At 50.6% G+C, this 18626-nt stretch overlaps 1 protein-coding gene across 1 annotated transcript; it reads right to left on the reverse strand.

Annotated features, from left to right (window-relative positions):
- Positions 1–7293: 7293 nt before the first annotated feature.
- LOC115384012 (formimidoyltransferase-cyclodeaminase-like) lies at positions 7294–10438 on the reverse strand. The gene is made up of 13 exons (XM_030086267.1): positions 10351–10438; positions 9583–9895; positions 9393–9481; positions 9116–9295; positions 8859–8996; positions 8605–8736; positions 8438–8499; positions 8239–8365; positions 7999–8160; positions 7847–7890; positions 7621–7759; positions 7451–7546; positions 7294–7377 (listed from the first exon to the last, which is right to left on the reverse strand). The coding sequence occupies exons 1-13, from the start codon at positions 10402–10404 to the stop codon at positions 7294–7296; spliced, it is 1620 nt and encodes a 539-aa protein (XP_029942127.1). The 5' UTR covers positions 10405–10438.
- Positions 10439–18626: the final 8188 nt, after the last annotated feature.

The following is an 18626-nucleotide window of genomic DNA, read 5'->3' on the forward strand; positions in this document are numbered from 1 at the left end:
CGCCCCTGTTGCCAGAGCAACGCGCCAAGCTGGGGCTGAAGGAGGACATCCCATAATAAACTGCTCTGAGACCACAGAAAAGAAATGAGGAGCAGAATTGAAACCCAATGATTTTCTCACTTTGGAACGGATTTCTTTTGACGATGGTGAGATGAGTGACTGAAAGGAAAATTGCAGATAGTTTTTAAAAATTTGCTGCACTTTTCAAAGTAAGTAATATTTTAATCACTTGAATGCCTTTTTAGGACCCAAATTGTAATGTCATTTATTAAAAAAAAAAAAAAATATATATATATATATTTATTTGAAATGGATGTATTTTAATAATGAATGCTTGTCCAGTAAGAGGAGGAGGAGCAGGAGGAGGAAGAGTAGGATTTGATTGGATCCTCAGCTGCTCTCTCTGGGGATCGACTCCGCTGTCTCATCGGAGCAAATGCTGATCTGCTTCCAGGTTCTCACAGACCTCCTCCTCATCCTCATCCTCCATCCAGCTGTTGCACATTCCTCCCACGCCCACGCTGCCGTGTGAGGGGCTGCCAGCAGGGGGCAGCAGAGCTGTGGCAGCAATGATGAATGGGGCAATAAAAGATGGAACAGTTTGTTTCATTGTCAGCAGAAAACAGTAAAAACTCACAGACTGACTGACTTCATGAAAATACCAAGTGTGAACTGCAGGGATAACTGGGGAAAAAGCTTTTTTCCAGTAAGCCTCGTCAGTTTCCATAATCTCTGCTTTCAAATTCATTAAAAGAGCAGTAAAATCAACCAAATGGAAAGAAAAAACCCCAGAACATCCTAGAATCCCGACCCCACCGCCTAACTCACAGCCTACCTACCAAACCAACCAACTAGCAAATTTAACCAATTAATATGCAACAACCAGCTAACAAATAAAAAACTGAATGACCAACATTCCAACCAATAAACTAATGGTCCAATTAACTACCAGAGTTGGGGTCCGTTACTCAAAAAAGTAAAGAGTTACCCGTTACTTGTTACTTTTGAAAAAAGTAGTGCCTTACACTACCTGATTACTCCATGGAAATAGTAAAGAAGTTACACTACTCGTTACTGCATAGTGCTCCGCGGAAGGATATACCGGAGCACAGCTCCTACTGCTGTGCTCCGGTATATCCTTCCGCGGAGCACTGCACATGCGCAGGTCTGTGTGTATCAAAATGCTATTTGAACTGACTGAAAAGAAAACACTTTTAAAATGTTTTATAACCGTTCGGATTTACTTCACATGCTAACACGCCGTCCCCTGGACCACTGGAAGGAGTATTTTGTCCACTTTCGTCAGTCCGGCTCTGATTATTGACTTCCAGCAGTTGAGCTAAGCTAACTACGATGCTAACAGCTGGGAACTCGCCACTGGATGCAGAGACACAAAAAAGGTATTTATGAGCTTGTGTAACTTTGTCAATGATAGGGAAAGGGCATGGGTCCAAAATCTTCGGAGCCCTTTACCCCTTTAAAAGGGGTATTTACATATTTTGGCTGCTCTATTTGCAGTCATTGTAAAAGTAACAATCGTAGCGTTTCATTTGTAACTCTAGTTTAACTACCAATCTACTCGTTCCCATCAAAAGTAATTTTACTACTTGTAACGTTCGTTACTTGTAGTTACATACCCAACTCTGTTAACTGCCCAGGAAACTAACTACCTAGTTAAATACAGATACTGGACGAAGGAAATTGTTACTTTTCATCTGCAGTTGTTAGCCGAGTAATCCAATACTTTAGGATGAAGTGAAAACTGACAAATCAAGTACTCCTTTAGCTACTCAAATTTATTTGGCTAAACAAATACAGTCAATGCATCTTAAAAAGATGAAAATCAGAGTAAGGTTAACTGTAAAACCATTAAGAGCAACACAAGAGAGCTGGAATAACTTGGAGAGTATCAAATTCAGAGAGATCTTTACCTCCGTCTAGTGGCCACATGTAGGAACTACACACCCCTCTTCAACAGAAGACAAGGGTGGCTTTCATTACGTAACTAGTTACTTTCTATTTGAAGTAATCGGCAACCACAAAACAATGAATAAGTGACTTTGAAACCTTTTTTTTGCAATGTGAGTCATCTGCAGCGACAGGAGGGGGAAACATTTCAGACATTTCCAGACGGGCGGCAGCGAAAACTACAGACGTCAGCCTGTTTGTCTCTGAATGGAGACGTTTGTTAGAGAGAGAGAGAGAGAGAGAGAGAGAGAGAGAGAGAGAGAGAGAGAGAGAGAGAGAGAGACTCTGGGTCATACGATCATGTGACTGGCAGCAGAGAACTAATCAGGACTAAAACACTTTCAAAGTTAAAAACTGGTTCAATCTGATGGCCTCTCAGCTTTCACCAGGATTTACTGTTGCAGGTGTCAAATGACCTTTTAACCACTGCATGACACCTGATCCACTGCACAACACTTGGTCCACTGCATGAGAAGTTAATGGCAGCAAGACACCTGATCAACTGCGTGACACCTGGTCCAGTGCATGATACTTGGTCCACTGCATAAGACGTTAATGGCAGCAGGACACCTGGTCCATTGCATGCCACCCGACCCACTGCATGACACCTGGTCCACTGCATGACACCCAACCCACTGCATGCCACCCAACCCACTGCATGACACCTGGTCCACTGCATGACACCCAACCCACTGCATGACACCCGATCCACTGCATGCCACCCAACCCACTGCATGACACCCGACCCACTGCATGCCACCCAACCCACTGCATGACACCCGATCCACTGCATGCCACCCAACCCACTGCATGCCACCCAACCCACTGCATGACACCCGACCCACTGCATGACACCTAGTCCACTGCACGACACCTGATCCACTGCATTAGACCTTAATGGCAGCAGGACACCTGAACCACTGCATGAGACACAGTCCACTGCATGAGACCTGTTTCACTGCATGACACTCGATCCACTGCATGCCACCTGAACCACTGCACAACACCTGATCCACTGCATTAGACCTTAATGGCAGCAGGACACCTGATCCACTGCATGAGACACAGTCCACTGCATGACACCTGATCCACTGCATGACACCTTGTCCACTGAATGAGACCTTAACAGCTGAATGACATCTGAACCACTGTGTGAGACCTGACCAGCTAGCTCCGACCTGAACCACTGCATGAGACCTGAGCAGCTGCATGAAACCGGACAGCAGCAGTGGTGGCTTGGTATCAGAAGTTGCAGGTTTGACTCCCACTGCAGGGAAGCAATTTCTCCAAGAGGACTGATTAAAATCCACTTTCTGCCTCTTGGGCCACAAACTGAAGCGACCTGCTGAAACACATCAGGGACACCGACACGTGAGCGAGCTGCTTGCCCGCCAGGTAAAATACTTTCAAACGTGACGTCAGGTTCAGGAGTCCGACAGGAGGGCCCCCAGCTCCAGGCCAACAACCGTCGAGGGGCCCCGGCCTCACGGCGCACCTGAAACACGACTTTCCCACTCAAGCCTCCGAGATGTGCTGCAGGAAGAGCAGCTTCAGCCCGGGACACTGGAAAAGCCTCAAGCATCTGCACATCAGCAAGGCGTCCTGTCAGTGTTGTGAAAGAAGAGCCTGAGCAGCAGATTATCTTCCTGGCGCAGCTGTCGCAGGAACAGACGGCGGCTTCTCAGAAGACTCCGCGTTAATGAGGAATCAGACGCGTGGAGGAGGCCGTGGGGAGCGGGAGCAGCGTGCCGGCGTGTTTACCCAGCCCGCGGCGGCGGCGGCGGCGCATTTTTGTCTCATTCAGAGTGGAGTCAGATAAGTCAGGACATGTGAGGGTGAATCAGATCCTCGGGAAAGGTTATTGGAGTCATCTAGGAGCGGAGTGACACAGTAACAGAGCTGCTCGGCTCGCAACGCCAAAGCTACCGCCAAGAGGGCAGAAGAGGGCAGGACGGCAGCTCCATGACCCGCCGAGGCCCCGTTCGCACGGCGCTCCCCGAGGCGACAACGGAAAACCCGTTTTGAGAGTTGGGGGTTTGGAGCCACTGAAAATCTTCCAACTTTGAAAATGAGAAATTTGAAATTGAAACGCCTCGTAAACGAGGCCAGAGATTTCAGTTAGTCACTCCGTACATGAAACAGTCAACCAGAGTCGCTGGAGGTGCTGATTTTATAATGTGTTTGAATGATTGATTATGACTACAGATCAAACACACACACACACACACACACACACACACACACACACACACACGCACACCTCATTTACTTTTAGATTGCTCGATAAAAAAAGAAGTACAGTAAGCACCCTGAACCTGAGTTCATGTCGGAGGCATTTCTCGAGGAGCTCTGTTTCTACATGAATGCATGGGCATGTCTGAATTTCAAGACGTGTGTGTGTGTGTGTGTGTGTGTGTGTGTGTGTGTGTGTGTGTGTGTGTAGGCAGGGGGATTCTTTGTTCAGATTTTCCTCTCTTCAGGGCTCGTCACTCCCTCCTAGATGAACACATACACACACACACACACCTGAATGAAAGGATCAACGCTCAGAGGCTGAAAAACGACACTCCGTTCAAAGACATTCAACAAATATCGGCTCAAAACCAGGCTTGGAAAGACAACTGAGAAACGAAAATGTTCACAAGAAGAGAAGAAAAAATATTGTTCAAAAAAACATGAAACCAGGCTGAGGAGATGCGAACTGAGCACGTGGAGCTCAGAGAAGCTCTGAGACAGCGTGAAGACGCGCATCCTGTGCAAAAACACAACAAAACACAACAACTGGAAATGCATTTTCATTAAAAAAACAGATACAAATCGTCACAGAATGACAGCATGATTAAAGCCACACGAAACAACGGCGCAGACACACACAGTGACCAGCAGCTGCGGAGCCTCACCTGCCTCTGGCCCCGAGGCTCTGAACACACAGCATGCGGCCCTGTGGGGCAGCTGTCCAGCTGCGCAGCAGCAGCTGCACGCAGCAGCAGTTCACACATGGCCGTCTACACACACGCACCAGCCAGCGCACAACAATACACACGATGCAGTCTACGCACAGTGCAAAAGTCTAACACTGTCAACAGACAACACTCTATGCATGACAGTCAACACAATACACTGTATCCTCAATAGTCCACAGTCGTCACTCTATGCACGACAATAGTTCACACACAACAATCAATATACAACAACTGACACACAAGTGGTTCTGAATCAGACAAAGTGTGTTTTGCTGTTTTTAACAGTTTCATTTGAGCGCTTCTCCAACATTTCCACGAACTTCTCCCTTCATGAAGAGATGCCATAAAAACAGCTCTTACCTGTGCGCTGTGACGCGATCCGCGTGCACAGCAGCAGCAACTGCGTGAGGGCGAAGGCGCACGCGCCGCGAGCAGAGGCGCGTGCACGCATGTCGGAACCCCTGGGTTTTATGCTTATTTTCCAGCAACGAGCTGAACTCCTGAAAACGCGCGGCCGCCCGCACACCTGCGCTCCCTGCGCCGTGTGTGCGCACCTGGAGGCTGAGCTGCCCCCCTCCGACACACACACACACACACACACACACACACACACACACACACACACACACACACACACACACACACACACACACACACACTTTCCTGTCCCAGCCTCTTCAAAACAAGACCTCAAGGGAATACAGTGGCAATTCCATTAAAGAAAGTTATTATAACCAGTAATTCACTTTTTTCACTACCAATTAAAAAAAAATCCTGATAATTTGTATCCATTTTGTATAACTGAAAACATTTCTAATAAATCAATAATTTATTGAACAATAATCCCACCCATATTGAACTTATTTTTTTTGTACTCTAAAGCCATTTTCAGGCATATCACTAAAATTCCAATGCTTATTCTTGTGATATTCTCAATAATCACTGATATTCTGTGACTGATCAATACATTTGTAGCTTTGATAGGTTAATAATTAGCAATCTTAGGCTCCCTGTGTGTCATGTCGACTGCATCCTTCATATCCACTTTGACATGACACACTCCAGTGTGTGTGCACCATCCTCCATCATTTTAAAGCCATCCCCTGGACCACTGTAAGGAGTATTTTGTCCACTTTCGTCAGTCCGGCTCTGTCTCCTATTCACCTCCAGCAATTCAGCTAAGCTAACTACGATGCTAACAGCCAGGATCCAGTCACTGGATGCACAGACACAAAAAAGGTATTTATGAGCTTATCTCACTTTGTCAATGATAGGGAAAGGGCGTGGGTCCAAAATCTTGGGAGTATTCCTTTAACTATGGCGAACACGTCCACTGCATCCACACTGAAGCCAATGCATCCACTGCATGGAGTCTGTACCACCTCCTCTTCCCCAGTCATCACTGCTTCAGACAGATCCTTCTCAAGCTTGTTCTCAGCTTTTAATTTACTGGCAGTATCTTCTGAGGCATTGGGATGTGATTATGGTGCCATGCTTTTATTGTGAAAGCAGCTGCCTTTATCTGAGTGGGACTGACGGTGTTTCCTGCTGTCAGCCTGCAGGTCTGAGGACCTCATTTTAAACCGCTGGATGAGGTGTGGACCCTCACAGACCCCCCCGGGCTGCAGATAACCTTGCTAACTGAGATGTACTTGCTCCAAGGAGAAATAAAGGCAGCTGCTAACAAGCTCCAAGCTTCGTGAACTTTGAGGTTAAAGAGACAAAATCAAGCGCTAACATACTGAGAGAGAGACAGACGTTGTTCAGACCTGTCTGTGGTCTTCAGTCTGCATTCCTCTTACACACACACACACACACACACACACACACACACACACACACACACACACACACACACACACACACACACACACACACTTTATATAGAGCGACATGCAAACATTCACAGTTTAAAAGTCTTAACATGCTGACTTGTGTCAGACTCGAAAACCAAGAACACCTCAGGAAGACGGTCGCAAAGGATGAACTCAGTGAATATCTCAGACAGCAGGAAGCTGATGAGAACGAGGAGCAGCAGGTAACGTCACTGACAGAGATCGAGGAAGGGGCTTATATCAGAAAGACCAATCATGACCGAAGATCGACCATCTCAGATCAGATCTAAGCGACAAATATAGGCAGGAGTCGATGATTGAAGACCAGAATCAAAGTGTGTGAAGATTCCCCAGAGACAGTCCAGCTCATGGTAGCAGAGTGTAAAAAGCTTGAAGGATCAGCGTAGAGTAGGGTTAGGGTTAACCCTAACCAAGTAACTGGTTGTTTTCTTAATCTGTTGATGACCATTGAGAGAAAAAGTGACACGTTACCATAGCAACCACACAAACGCTTCAGGGTTAGCACTTTATTGTCTCTTGTCAGCACTGGCGAGAACGGCAGCGGCACTCTCCTGCGCCTCGCGCAGCAGCGCCGAGGCCTTCTTCTCCGTCTGCGGAAGGAAACGGACAGCGGAGTGAGGGCGGAGCTGCTCGGGCCGTGCACGTCAGGCCGCACGCACTTACCGCAGCTCTGAAGGCGTCGTCCGTCACGTCCTTCAGGTTGATCTTCACATTGTAGTACGCTCCAAAGACCGCCGCCTCCAGTGCCTTGGCGGCGACCTGCAGGCGCAGCGAGACGCTGAAGTCGAGGCCCCTCCCCTTTCTGCTGGTGTCACGGGAAACGGCCCGTTTACCTGAGCGTCCGACTTGCACCCGATGTTCCCGTGGATGACCACTTCCTTCAGGGGGGCCCAGAGGACGCTGATCCTCTCAGCCAGAGTCAGCGGCACGCCGACTGCTTGCTTCAGCCCATCCTGCAGCGCCGCCTCTCTCCTGAGGGTGGCGACAGAATACATCAACCGGTGAGGAACAGCAAGCCAAACAGCACCTCCTGCTGGTTTGAAAGAGGAGCACAAGTACCGTTTCAACTCCTCTGGAGTGCTCTTTGGCATCTTCAACGCTGCCTGCAACAGCCACACACAACTTTATCTATACAACACTAACGCAACATCAACTAAACAATACAGCAAAAACATGCTGCCTGTCGTGCTGTCCTATTGTTTTTTCCTGACCATGTACTGGTTGAAAGCAGAGGCGTCGGCGTCCACCATGTGCAGCAGCTGCTGGGCGGCGTGATGAAACGGAGGAATCAGCTTCCTCATGACGGCGTCCAGGTCCTGGAACTGCCGCTTCCCGTAGGTCATCTGGCCCACCATGGCCGCCAGCGCCGCGCCCTGCAGCACACAGTGACCGGCAGGTGATCCCGCCCCCGATCCTCATCCCCCCCCCGCCCTAAAGGGAACAGCTCCTACCATGGCAGCGATGGCGGCGGACACGGAGCCCCCGCCAGGCGCCGGCGTGCGGGCGGCCACGCTGTTGACGAACTGGCGCAGCGATAGGGACGCCAGCTGGCCGTCCTGCTGGGAATCCACCATGTACCTGCAGGAGCGAGACAGAGAGCGCCTCAGCCAGAGTCCCCGCCCACCTGGCATGCGACTGGCCGGCACTCACTCGATGATCCGCTCCTTCGGGTTGAACGGGCCGAGAGAGTCCAGGCCCAGTTTACTGACCACCTGCCCGGGAACCAGCAAACAGATATCAACACACAAAACAAAAAAAAAACCAAACAAACAAACAAAAAAAACACACATTCAGACGCCGTCTGTATGAAAACCCACCAGGCGGACTTTGTGCTCCTCTTCGATGATGAAGAGTCCATCTCTGCGGATGTAGAAGTCAGCGGTGTCCAGCAGAGCCTTGAGAGGGATTAGACCCACAATCTGAGATCCAACCACCGGCAGCTTCAGCTCCTGGAGAAACGCAAAGACCATGAATAATACAGCATTATTTAACAGTGGCTATCAGCATAGTGGACAGCAGGTAATGACAGCCATCTTGAGTCGTGGCGTCATGACTCGGGGGGGTGTTGAACCTCTGCGTCCCTGCAGATCTCTTCATAGACGGCGTGCAGCGGCGTCAGCTCGAAGTCCAGGATGTTCGTGGACACCTGAGCCACGTTGGCCTCGTCCAGGTACCAGCCCATCCCCTGGACCTTCTTCAGCAAGCCGGGCTGCTCGACGACAACAGCAGCACATCATCAGCGAATAAAAACCTCAGTCATGATAAATCTGATAGAAATCTGTTAACTAACAAAAAGAGAGATCAATTAATTTTTTTCCCAGCATGCACCTGGTCCTTCCCACGACCCTGCTCGCGCACATCGAGCGCGATGCGGTGCGCCTGCTCTTTAGTGCCAATCAGGTTCACGTTGTACGCGATCAGAAACTTCCGGGCGCCGGTGACCGTGGCGCCCCACGACGGCACAAAGTGGGCGGGGCCAAAGTCGGGCGCCCACTCCACCTGTTTGAGCTGGAGGGAGACAGAAGGAATCAGGGCGAGTCTCTGGGGGAGGGGGGCGGGCTGTAGGGGGGGGGGGGGGGGGGGGGGGGAGCAGGGGCCGTCTAACCTTTTCTGGCAGCGCTTCGTACTCGCCGGCTCGCACCGTCGGGAGGTTCCTCCGTCGCTCAGTCCGAGCGGCCTCACCGTAAAGATACACTGCAAATGTACACACACTTTACCCACAACGCAATGCGCTCGCAGCATGGGGGTGTTCCATTTGACCGTGTTAGCTGGACTAAGCTAACAGCAGCACTCACCGGGGACGTGCAGCGCGTCCGCTAGCCGGCGTCCGAAGTCTTCGGCGCAGCGCACGCAGTCGTCCATGGTGACATTCTGCACGGGGACGAACGGGCACACGTCCAGCGCACCGGTGCGTGGGTGCTCCCCCTTGTGGCGGCTCATGTCGATGAGTTCAAAGGCGCGTTGGGCGGCGTTCAGCGCGCCCTGCACCACCGCCTCGGGCGAGCCCACGAAGGTGTAGACGGTGCGGTTGGTGGAGGCGCCGGGGTCGACATCCAGCAGGCTGCAGCCCGCCGTGTCCGAGATGGCGGCGGCGATGGCATCGATGACCTGAGGATGACACGCGGGGATGTCTGACCTTTGGGAATGGAAGGTTCAAAGCTGTTCCACAGATATGAGGAGCAGAATACAAGAAGATGTGGTGTTAAGAGTTTCAAGGCATCAGTGTTGGACTAATACTGTCAGATACACGTTAGCACCAAAACCATTACCACTACTACCATCAACTGGAGTAACAGTTGCAGTATTTAAGAGCAGTTACAGTAACAATAGCACTACTTGCAGAGGTCTTTAAAGCAACAGTTGCAGTGACAGTCAGAGGAAGAGTAAAAGTTACTGTCACTGCCACTGTTCCCACAGCTGCAGCAGTGAGTGTTGCAGAGGAACCCGGTCCCAGAGGAACCCGGTCCCAGTGGAGCCCGGTCCCAGTGGAACCCGGTCCCAGAGGAACCCGGTCCCAGTGGAGCCCGGTCCCAGAGGAACCCGGTCCCAGTGGAAACGTTTACCTGTTGGTTCCGGCCTTCGGAGAAGTTTGGGACGCACTCCACCAGCTGAGCCATTCTGTCTGCAGCACCGATCCGCACACCAACTGACCACAGTCGAAGGTCACCCAACGATCACCAGCACCTGAGCCGCCGAGCCCGCCCACCTCCCGCTGCCGCCCCCCGCAGGCTGCACACACACATTACAGTCAGAACTGGAGGAGATACTCATTAACACACACTGAGGAAAACTGTTCTTTCAGGGGGAATAAAGTCCAACTGCGGATGTTTGTTAGTCACACAGAGTCACACAGATTTACACACACACACACACACACACACACACACACACACACACACACACACACACACACACACACACACACACACACACACACACACGACAGCTTTACTCTGATAGGTCGTCACAGATAAACATTGTTTGAACATTTCATAACTTCAGAGCTGATTCTTGCCTCACTTATCAGACTGATCACATCAAGGGCTCCAACAGACACACACACACACAAACACACACAGATATGTGTGTGTTCAACACTCAGTGTACTGAACCATGGAGGCACTCACAGGTCACTTTCAGTCATGTGAGGTTCTTTATTATGGCCACAAGAGGGTGCTCACACTCCACTGAGGCCCCAGTGTGTTTTGAAGGGAAGCAAAACCACACACACACACACACACACACTTCCACACACTCACACACACACACACAGGATGCAGTCTGCTGTGTAATTGAGTGCGGCGCTGCTTTCTCCGGACTCTGTGTTGTGCCAGTGAAGGCAGCAGCTCTGACACTGACCAGACGTCCTCGCGGAGGTGAGACGTGTCGCCGCCTCACGTCTTTCGGTTTCCTCACACACGCCGCCGCGTGACTCCCCATCCGGGCCACGTGCCGACACCTTGGCCACCGAACAGTGGGCGCCTGTGGAGGTCCGGGGCGGTGGCTTCGGCGCCGCCGGGCCCCCGGTCTCAGCGCGGCCTCCATCATGGAGGACGGTCACAAGGCAGCCATGCAACTGCACAGCCTTGAACAGGTCAAAGGTGAACTGAGCCCAAACAGCCAACCAACAAACCAGGGTCTGCGCTGAGGGGCTCCTGACCCCGTGTCTACAACCAGACACACACACACGGACACATGCACACACACAAGCTACAGTTGTGTAATCATCCTGATGTGAACCCTCTGCTGAGGGGCCGTTTGTTTTCTCTGCGGGGCGTGCAGGCGGGCCGGGTGGGCCGGTCTGGAGCACATTAAAGCCTGAGAGCGCCGCGTTCGGACCTCCGCTGACTGGGAGCAGATGTGCAGCTGCAGCGCGCCATGCAGGAGGGGGTCGCTCCGTCTGCAGGGGCATTCAGAGACGATGCCAGTGTGTTCATCCTGAACGCCTCTTTCTCCTCAAGATCGAGTCTGAGGGTCCAGAACACATCCACATGGGATGTTGGAGCACATTTTTTATCTAACGTCTGAGACGGACTCAACAAGAACAATCAGACACAAAAAACTGAAAACAAATCGGTTGAGTGAGTGGCAGACAAAATGACAAACCACTGTCAGGAAGAAAACATCAATTCTGACAGATGGACGGTTTAAGAAGTACTTCGGGACAAACGAACATCTGAGAGACGGTTGATTGACTGACTCTTCGCAGACAGATGTGCGCTGATTGAACAGTTGACAACTGATGGATAATCAACGAGTGGATGATTGGCGAACGCTTGAAGGACGGCCAGGTGACCGGGATAAACCCTCCTCCTCTGGAGAGAACTCCTTCGCTCATCAAAGCCATTTCTCTCTATGCCATTCCCAGTATTTTGAAGACGGAGCCGATGACGATGTCCAGCCGTCAGACTGTGACAGGGTTTCGGGGTCTCTGTGGTGTTCGAGCTGCGAGGATGTTCCCGTGTTTTTCCCATCATGTTTCCTGGCTGTGTTCAGTCACGACGTTCACCAATCGCAGGCGGCGTTCGGCGGGCCGTTCCCAGCGGTTTGGACCGGGCCTCCCCGGCTGCACAGAGCTGTAATCTAATTTTCTCCTTAAAGACGGCGATGAGAGCAGCAGAGTGGAAACATGTGGGGCAAAAGCAGGCCTGCGAGTCGCATCCAGACCCGACGAGTCCCCGAGGGTCGACTCTGACCTGAACAGACGCTTCAGGATCAGTTTCAAACAGTGATGAGCATTAACGAAGAATAGAGTTTAGGTTTATTAGTCTCCATAATGGAGAACTCTGTCGTGGGTAAGAGTGAACGAGAGAGCAAAATTAACAGGAAAAATGTAAATTAAAACATCAGTCAGCCCAGTTTGGGCCCACTGAGACAAGTTAGGACCGTTCAAGACCAGTAAAAAGGATTTAAAGCCATTTTGGAGCTGCTAAGAACAATTAATAACATTTAAGAGGTTTCCAGATTATTCCACTTTATGTAGACATGTGGATGAAAACATCCTCCTGCTGATGAGAAGGCCGGAATTGTTGTTTTTACACGTCAAACTTCACCAAAAGATCCCGTCACCTCAAATACCAAACTAGCGGGGACACGCTCTCAGGTCCTGAGGTCCGGACTCAAACCCAGAAACTCTGGATGTGAGAAAAACAGCTAAAGATCTGACAGTAAAGACGGCGAGTGAACGGACTGCAGCGGGCTAGGAAACTGACGGGTCGTCTGTTTCCTGCCGCGAACTTCCCGCGCTCTGGCTCTGCTGATTGGGCGCCTGCTGGTTACATAACGGCGGCGCTCGCGGGGACTTTCCTCTGTGAAACGAGAACCATGCAGAGCGACTCGCACGAGGCCCCGCGGGGCCCCGGGGTGAGCCGCTGCCGGCAGCGGTCCCCCGCCGGCGTGTTCGCCGGCCTCGCGCCTTCTGATGCGCCGCGCACACAACATAATCGCAACCACACACACGCTTGTGAATGGAGGTCTAAAGGCTGCGTGTCTGCTGGAGTCGTCAGCTGATCGGTTCACACCGCAGTGAGAAACGCCGCAGGCGAGACGACAACGTTCACACAGCAGAGACGCCAGAGCAACGCCACAAAAACCGCACATTTACTGTTTGACAGGAACGCTTGTGTGTGTGTGTGTGTGTGTTAGGCTACATGTGCTCATGTTGAGTTGAAAATTATGACATCCCAACTTTTCTGCCACAGGCTGTAAACAATTTTGTTTTCAGCATCACTTTAAACACCACAGCCGCGGGGCTTCTAAAACTGTAAAGAATCGGGTCACTGATAATAATCCGGGTCACCTGCAACGATCCAGGTCACCGGCGGCGATCCGGGTCGCCTCCGGTCGCAATGCTAACCTCAACAACATTAAAGGATGTTTTGAACGATCCAGTGCCATCAGAGCGCCGCCTCGGCTGCGAGGAGCAGGAGGAGGACTGGAGCTGGACGCTTCTGAGCTTAATTACATGAACAGAGAGGGAACGACCGGGGAGGGGTTGGCTGTGCATGTGGACAAAAAAACCTCAAGTACCGAGTTGTAGAAAAAAAAATGTCGCAGGTCATTAGAGAAATATTAGAAAGCCTAACAATAGAAATATCCATGGAAAATAAGAACATGTAATAAGCTGTATTTATAGCACACCAAACTGTAATCTGGACATCTGCAGGGAATAGTTTGAAGAGAAAATATTGTGTAAGGACTGGACCACAACTGGCAGAAATCTCCCAGAGCCTGGAACAACGGAAGAGCGGAATATTGATCTCATAAATACCAGTCCGAGCTCGCTCTTTCTCACAGCAGGGGAGCAGAAATAACTTTGAGATATTGCTCATAAATGTAAAAAAAAAAAAAGAAGAAAAAAAGATTCTCTTACTATGTGATAGAAATAAGCTCATAGTCAATAAAATTACTATTGAAGCTGTTCAACCATTGACAGAAATCTGTAATCTGTCATTCCAAACATATAAATCTCCAAACACGACGAAAAAAGCTAAAGTCAAACCATTTTTCAGGTCTACACAGGCACCAACGCAGTATCTGTTTCCTGACTGCCACAACTTTATCAACGTTTAGAAAAGCTCTTTGTGGACAGAACAAACAAATTCATTGATTAAAAACACACTAATTTAATTTTGCCAGGATGGCTTCAGATCACAAAGGTCCACGTGACTCGCAGTTCTTGAATTAATAGAAACAACCAAGAGGTCTACAGTCAGAGGAAGTTTGCACTCTGGATTTCCATTGATCTTATGAAAACATTGGACATAATAGATCATGAAATATGAATGAATGAATTACATTTACACTTCAATGAAAAGCTATTTAAGTAACGGACAACAACTTGTGGAAACGGGGGATTTCCTGTCATCATCGGACACTGCTCACGGCGTCCCACAGGGGTCGGCACTGGGACCCAAGCTGTTCATACTACACATACATGATATAATATGAAGACTGAGAAGTGCTCCCGTTTATTTTGTTTTCATAAGACACCAGTAGTTTTTTTTTCCAGGTGAGAATTTACAGCAGCTCATGGAGGAAATCACATCTGACCTGAGTAAACTCAGACGGTGGGTTGACTCACTCGATAGAAATAAGGCGAATTCCCAGCATGCTGGAACTGCACCTGGACTTAAGGACTTAAACAGAACCCTAGATCAGATCCAAAATCAGGCTCTGCTCAGATGTCAGGATGAACCTGGGTCTGACTGCGACCTTCTGCAGCACTGGGTCCGATCAAGTTCCTGGGCCTGGTTCTTGTCACAACAGTGTTCTATTAGGGACCAGTTTGGAACGAAACACGGAGTGGGTCCTGGACACAATCTGAGACCTAATCCTGGAATTGGACCTGATCCTGCACAGGAACCGGTCTCCTGGGTTATGTAAGCAGACTTGATTGGTCGCAGTCTTGCAGCTGAAGAACACCTCGGGGTCTGGGACACATGGAGCTGCTGGTGGTCCACGTGCCGCCCCATTCCAACAGTTCAATAAGATCCTGCAGCGGATTCCGGACTGCAAACCAAAGCAGAACCAGGTGGGTACGAGGTACAGACGCCACAGATCCACTCCGGAGGAGGAACTCTGTGAACTCCCGGAACGACATGTGGACACAAAGCGTCTGTCTGCCAGCACGGCGCAGGAGGCGCTGGAGGAGGAGACGCAGGAGGCGAGGAGGCGACAGAGGTGCACGGTGATGAAGGCGCGCAGGAGATGAAAGAGGTGCACGATGATGAGAAGGTGCAGAAGGGGGGAGATGCAAAGAGCTGAAAGAGGGAAAGGTAGAGAAGGAGGTGCAGCGGCAAGAGGAAGAGAAGATGCAGGAGCTGCAGAAAGAGGAGGTTCTGCAGGAGGAGGTTCAGTCAGACGAGGTGCAGGAGCCGGCGGTGCAGCTGAGGCACTGGGTACAGCAGCAGGACGTGCAGCCGTGCACAGCAGGAGGCGGCGCGGCGGTGAGCCTCAGTCTGACTGGGTCACTCCAGCTTGGTTCACGTTCAGAGCGTCGGCAGGATGATGAGAGTCAACGTGACAGGAGTCCTGTGTGTGCAGCCAGCGTGCGTCACAGCTTCCTCTGGAGATGATCCACTCCATGTGTGCGCCGCTCGCCTCCGCCCGCCGCCTCCTCACCTCCTCAGCCTGTAAACTGAACATCCCGCGTCCCTGATGCTGCTGGGAGTCGATAAACTCCATCAGATTCCAGTGAATGGCAGGGCGTTGTGTGATTTCCCCTCGGACTGCACAGCAGTGGCAGACGCTGACCTCTGACCCCGCAGGCCTTCGGGAAGGCTGTGAACAGGCTGAGGCTGAGGATTGTGGGTAATAACAATAATCATGGCAGGGCTGTCATCTCTCGCAACCTGATCTGAACCCTCATCTCTCATGTCCTTTCATCTCTTCTCTCTCTCATCACACGGTTTCTGTTCTTGGACTGTGTCTCTGCGTTTCGTGGTCCAGAGGGTTTCAGAGGTCCTGGGTTTGATTCCAGGAGTCTTCATAAGTCTTAATGAGTAGTTCAAATTTTCAAAGTTCCAATCCAGGCTCTAGATGTTCACTCTTTGTGCTTTGAGGATTTTTTGAAACGGTTTCAATAGTATTTATCCAAGATTCTCGTTCATTCATAAAAGTTTCTGCCAGTTTCTGCCGTAAGCTGATCTTCTGACGGATGCCTCAGCTGACCTGTGACTTGCAGACGTGCCGCCTGTGAGTCTCTGCCTGAAGCCTTTCTCTGTGTGATGGACAGTTGGGTCCTGAACGTTTCAGGTGTCCTGGGTGCGAGGGGCGGACTTGTGACGGCGCAGCGTGGAGGAAACGCACAACACATGACGGCCTGAAACTCAATCCGCTTCTCAGCACAATGGCAGCCACATGGAGCCCCTGAAGCCCCGCGCACACCCGGCCAGCCAGCAAACGTGGGCCACGCGTGGAAGCGAGGAAGTCACCTGGAAACACTTGGGATTCTGGGTAATTCCCCCCCCCCTGAGGTCGTTACGTGAGCGATGTTAGCAAACGTTCGTGAGCACGTGTTCGCACCCGTCAGAGAGATCAAGTAGCTTAAGCTGAAAATAAAACCAACAAGCGCTAACATCAACAGGCTGTCTCCGTCAGACGACGAGCGCCGAGCGTGTGAGGCAAAACCTGGAGAACGGGCTTGTTCATTCAGGGTCAAATGTACAGTGAGTGACAGCTTTGAGTCGTTTTTCCCAGAAAACTTATCCGCTGTCTATTCACCGTGTTTTTGATGCGGACAGGAATTCATGAAACAAATATTTGACGTTCTGCTGAACCTGCTCTGTGATTGGACGGCAGACGACTGGAACGAATGCTACATGGCCACAAAGCTTTCTTCCTCTGCTTTCTGTTCAATACGGATTTCATGGATCATCAGTGAATAACCACTAAAACTGGTTTAAAACTTCCACACGGCTTATCATAACTATTTGAAATGAACTTGCAGGGACATACCGGCTACTTTTCCATATTCTGTCCATATGGAAGAGCTCCTCAACGTGTTATTCCATATTATTGACTCAATCCAGTAGAGTTCCAGTAGAGAATCCAATAAAGGTGTTTTTGATGGATTCTGGATTGTATATGTTGGAGCTTCAGTGCTGTGAAAACCAGATTATTAGCAGCACTTGGATCCATGTCTTTACTTTTTCAACTCTCAAATGTTGCTGAGTGGAATCAGATAATCCAGATGTTTAAAGGAACTTGTTTTCGGATCTCTTGGTGGGGACTCGTTTTCCAGATCCACCTGATTGATGATGGAGTATTTGCAGCTGCATGAAAGGTGACCTGAGGTCCCTCTGAAAGCCTCTGACCCCCCCCGGTGAACCACAACCCGAAGAGAGCAAAACCTGAGCGCCCGAGCGTCTCCAGAGCTGCTGTGGAAGACATCAGGAGGTGGAGCTCTTCACGGATCCTCCAGCGCTCAGGGTTTCCCCCGGACTCCGGCCTTCACCGCGTCCTCCCTCTTCAGCCAGGGCCAAGTGTGAGTCTCCTCAAACAGGGGAATCCCAGGCCAGATGGGAGGAGAGGGGGAGTCCGTCCACATTGTAACTCATCCATCAGAGAAACTCCAGGGAGGAAGAGGAGGAAAGAAGCCAGGGAACAATGAGGGAAACATTTGGAGCAAACATTAGGGAGACCGGAGGAGGTCCGGAGGGTCTGAAACCGTTCCACATGAAACAACACGCAGCAGTTCAAGGAAAGAAAAGTACTTCGACACATTTCAACTGATTTCAGGACGGAGACTCGGCGTCGATACGCCTAAAATCACCAAAATCAACAAGAGCCACGGCAGTCTGAGAACCGCAGTCACAGCCAGGTCAGAACATTTTGTCTTGAGACGGTGCCTGAAAATGGGCCCAGACCAACAAACCCATCCGAACAGCACAAAGGCCTCGTCTCATACTGATCGAAAACCGCAGATCCAACACGTTACATAACCGCTCGCCGAGTCTGGAAAAACAAGAAGCGAGAAGGTTCAGTCTATAAAGGAAGTGAATTCAAAGTGCGCCCGCAGAGACGAGCAGGAGGATCTCCAGGGACCCAGAGGTGGAAGAACATCCATCAAGCTGTCAGAGGAGGAGACGCAGGTTTCATCTGACCGCCGAAACATTCACGTCTGCATCCGAACACGGAGCCACGTTCGCCCGGAGGAGGCCGGACCCCTGCGGACCCTCGTCTCCCTGCACGGAGCGGGCGCCGGAGCTGAGACGCATCGTTTCCAGGGTGGAAAAACAACATGGAACAGATGGACGATGTTCAGCAAAGACTTCCAGCAGGTGCAGGAGAAAAACAGGAAACACCGATCTGGTTGTAAAGGAAACCACAAGGCCTC

The sequence above is a fragment of the Salarias fasciatus genome (genome assembly GCF_902148845.1).
Source record: "Salarias fasciatus chromosome 23 unlocalized genomic scaffold, fSalaFa1.1 super_scaffold_20, whole genome shotgun sequence".
Lineage (NCBI taxonomy): Eukaryota > Metazoa > Chordata > Actinopteri > Blenniiformes > Blenniidae > Salarias > Salarias fasciatus.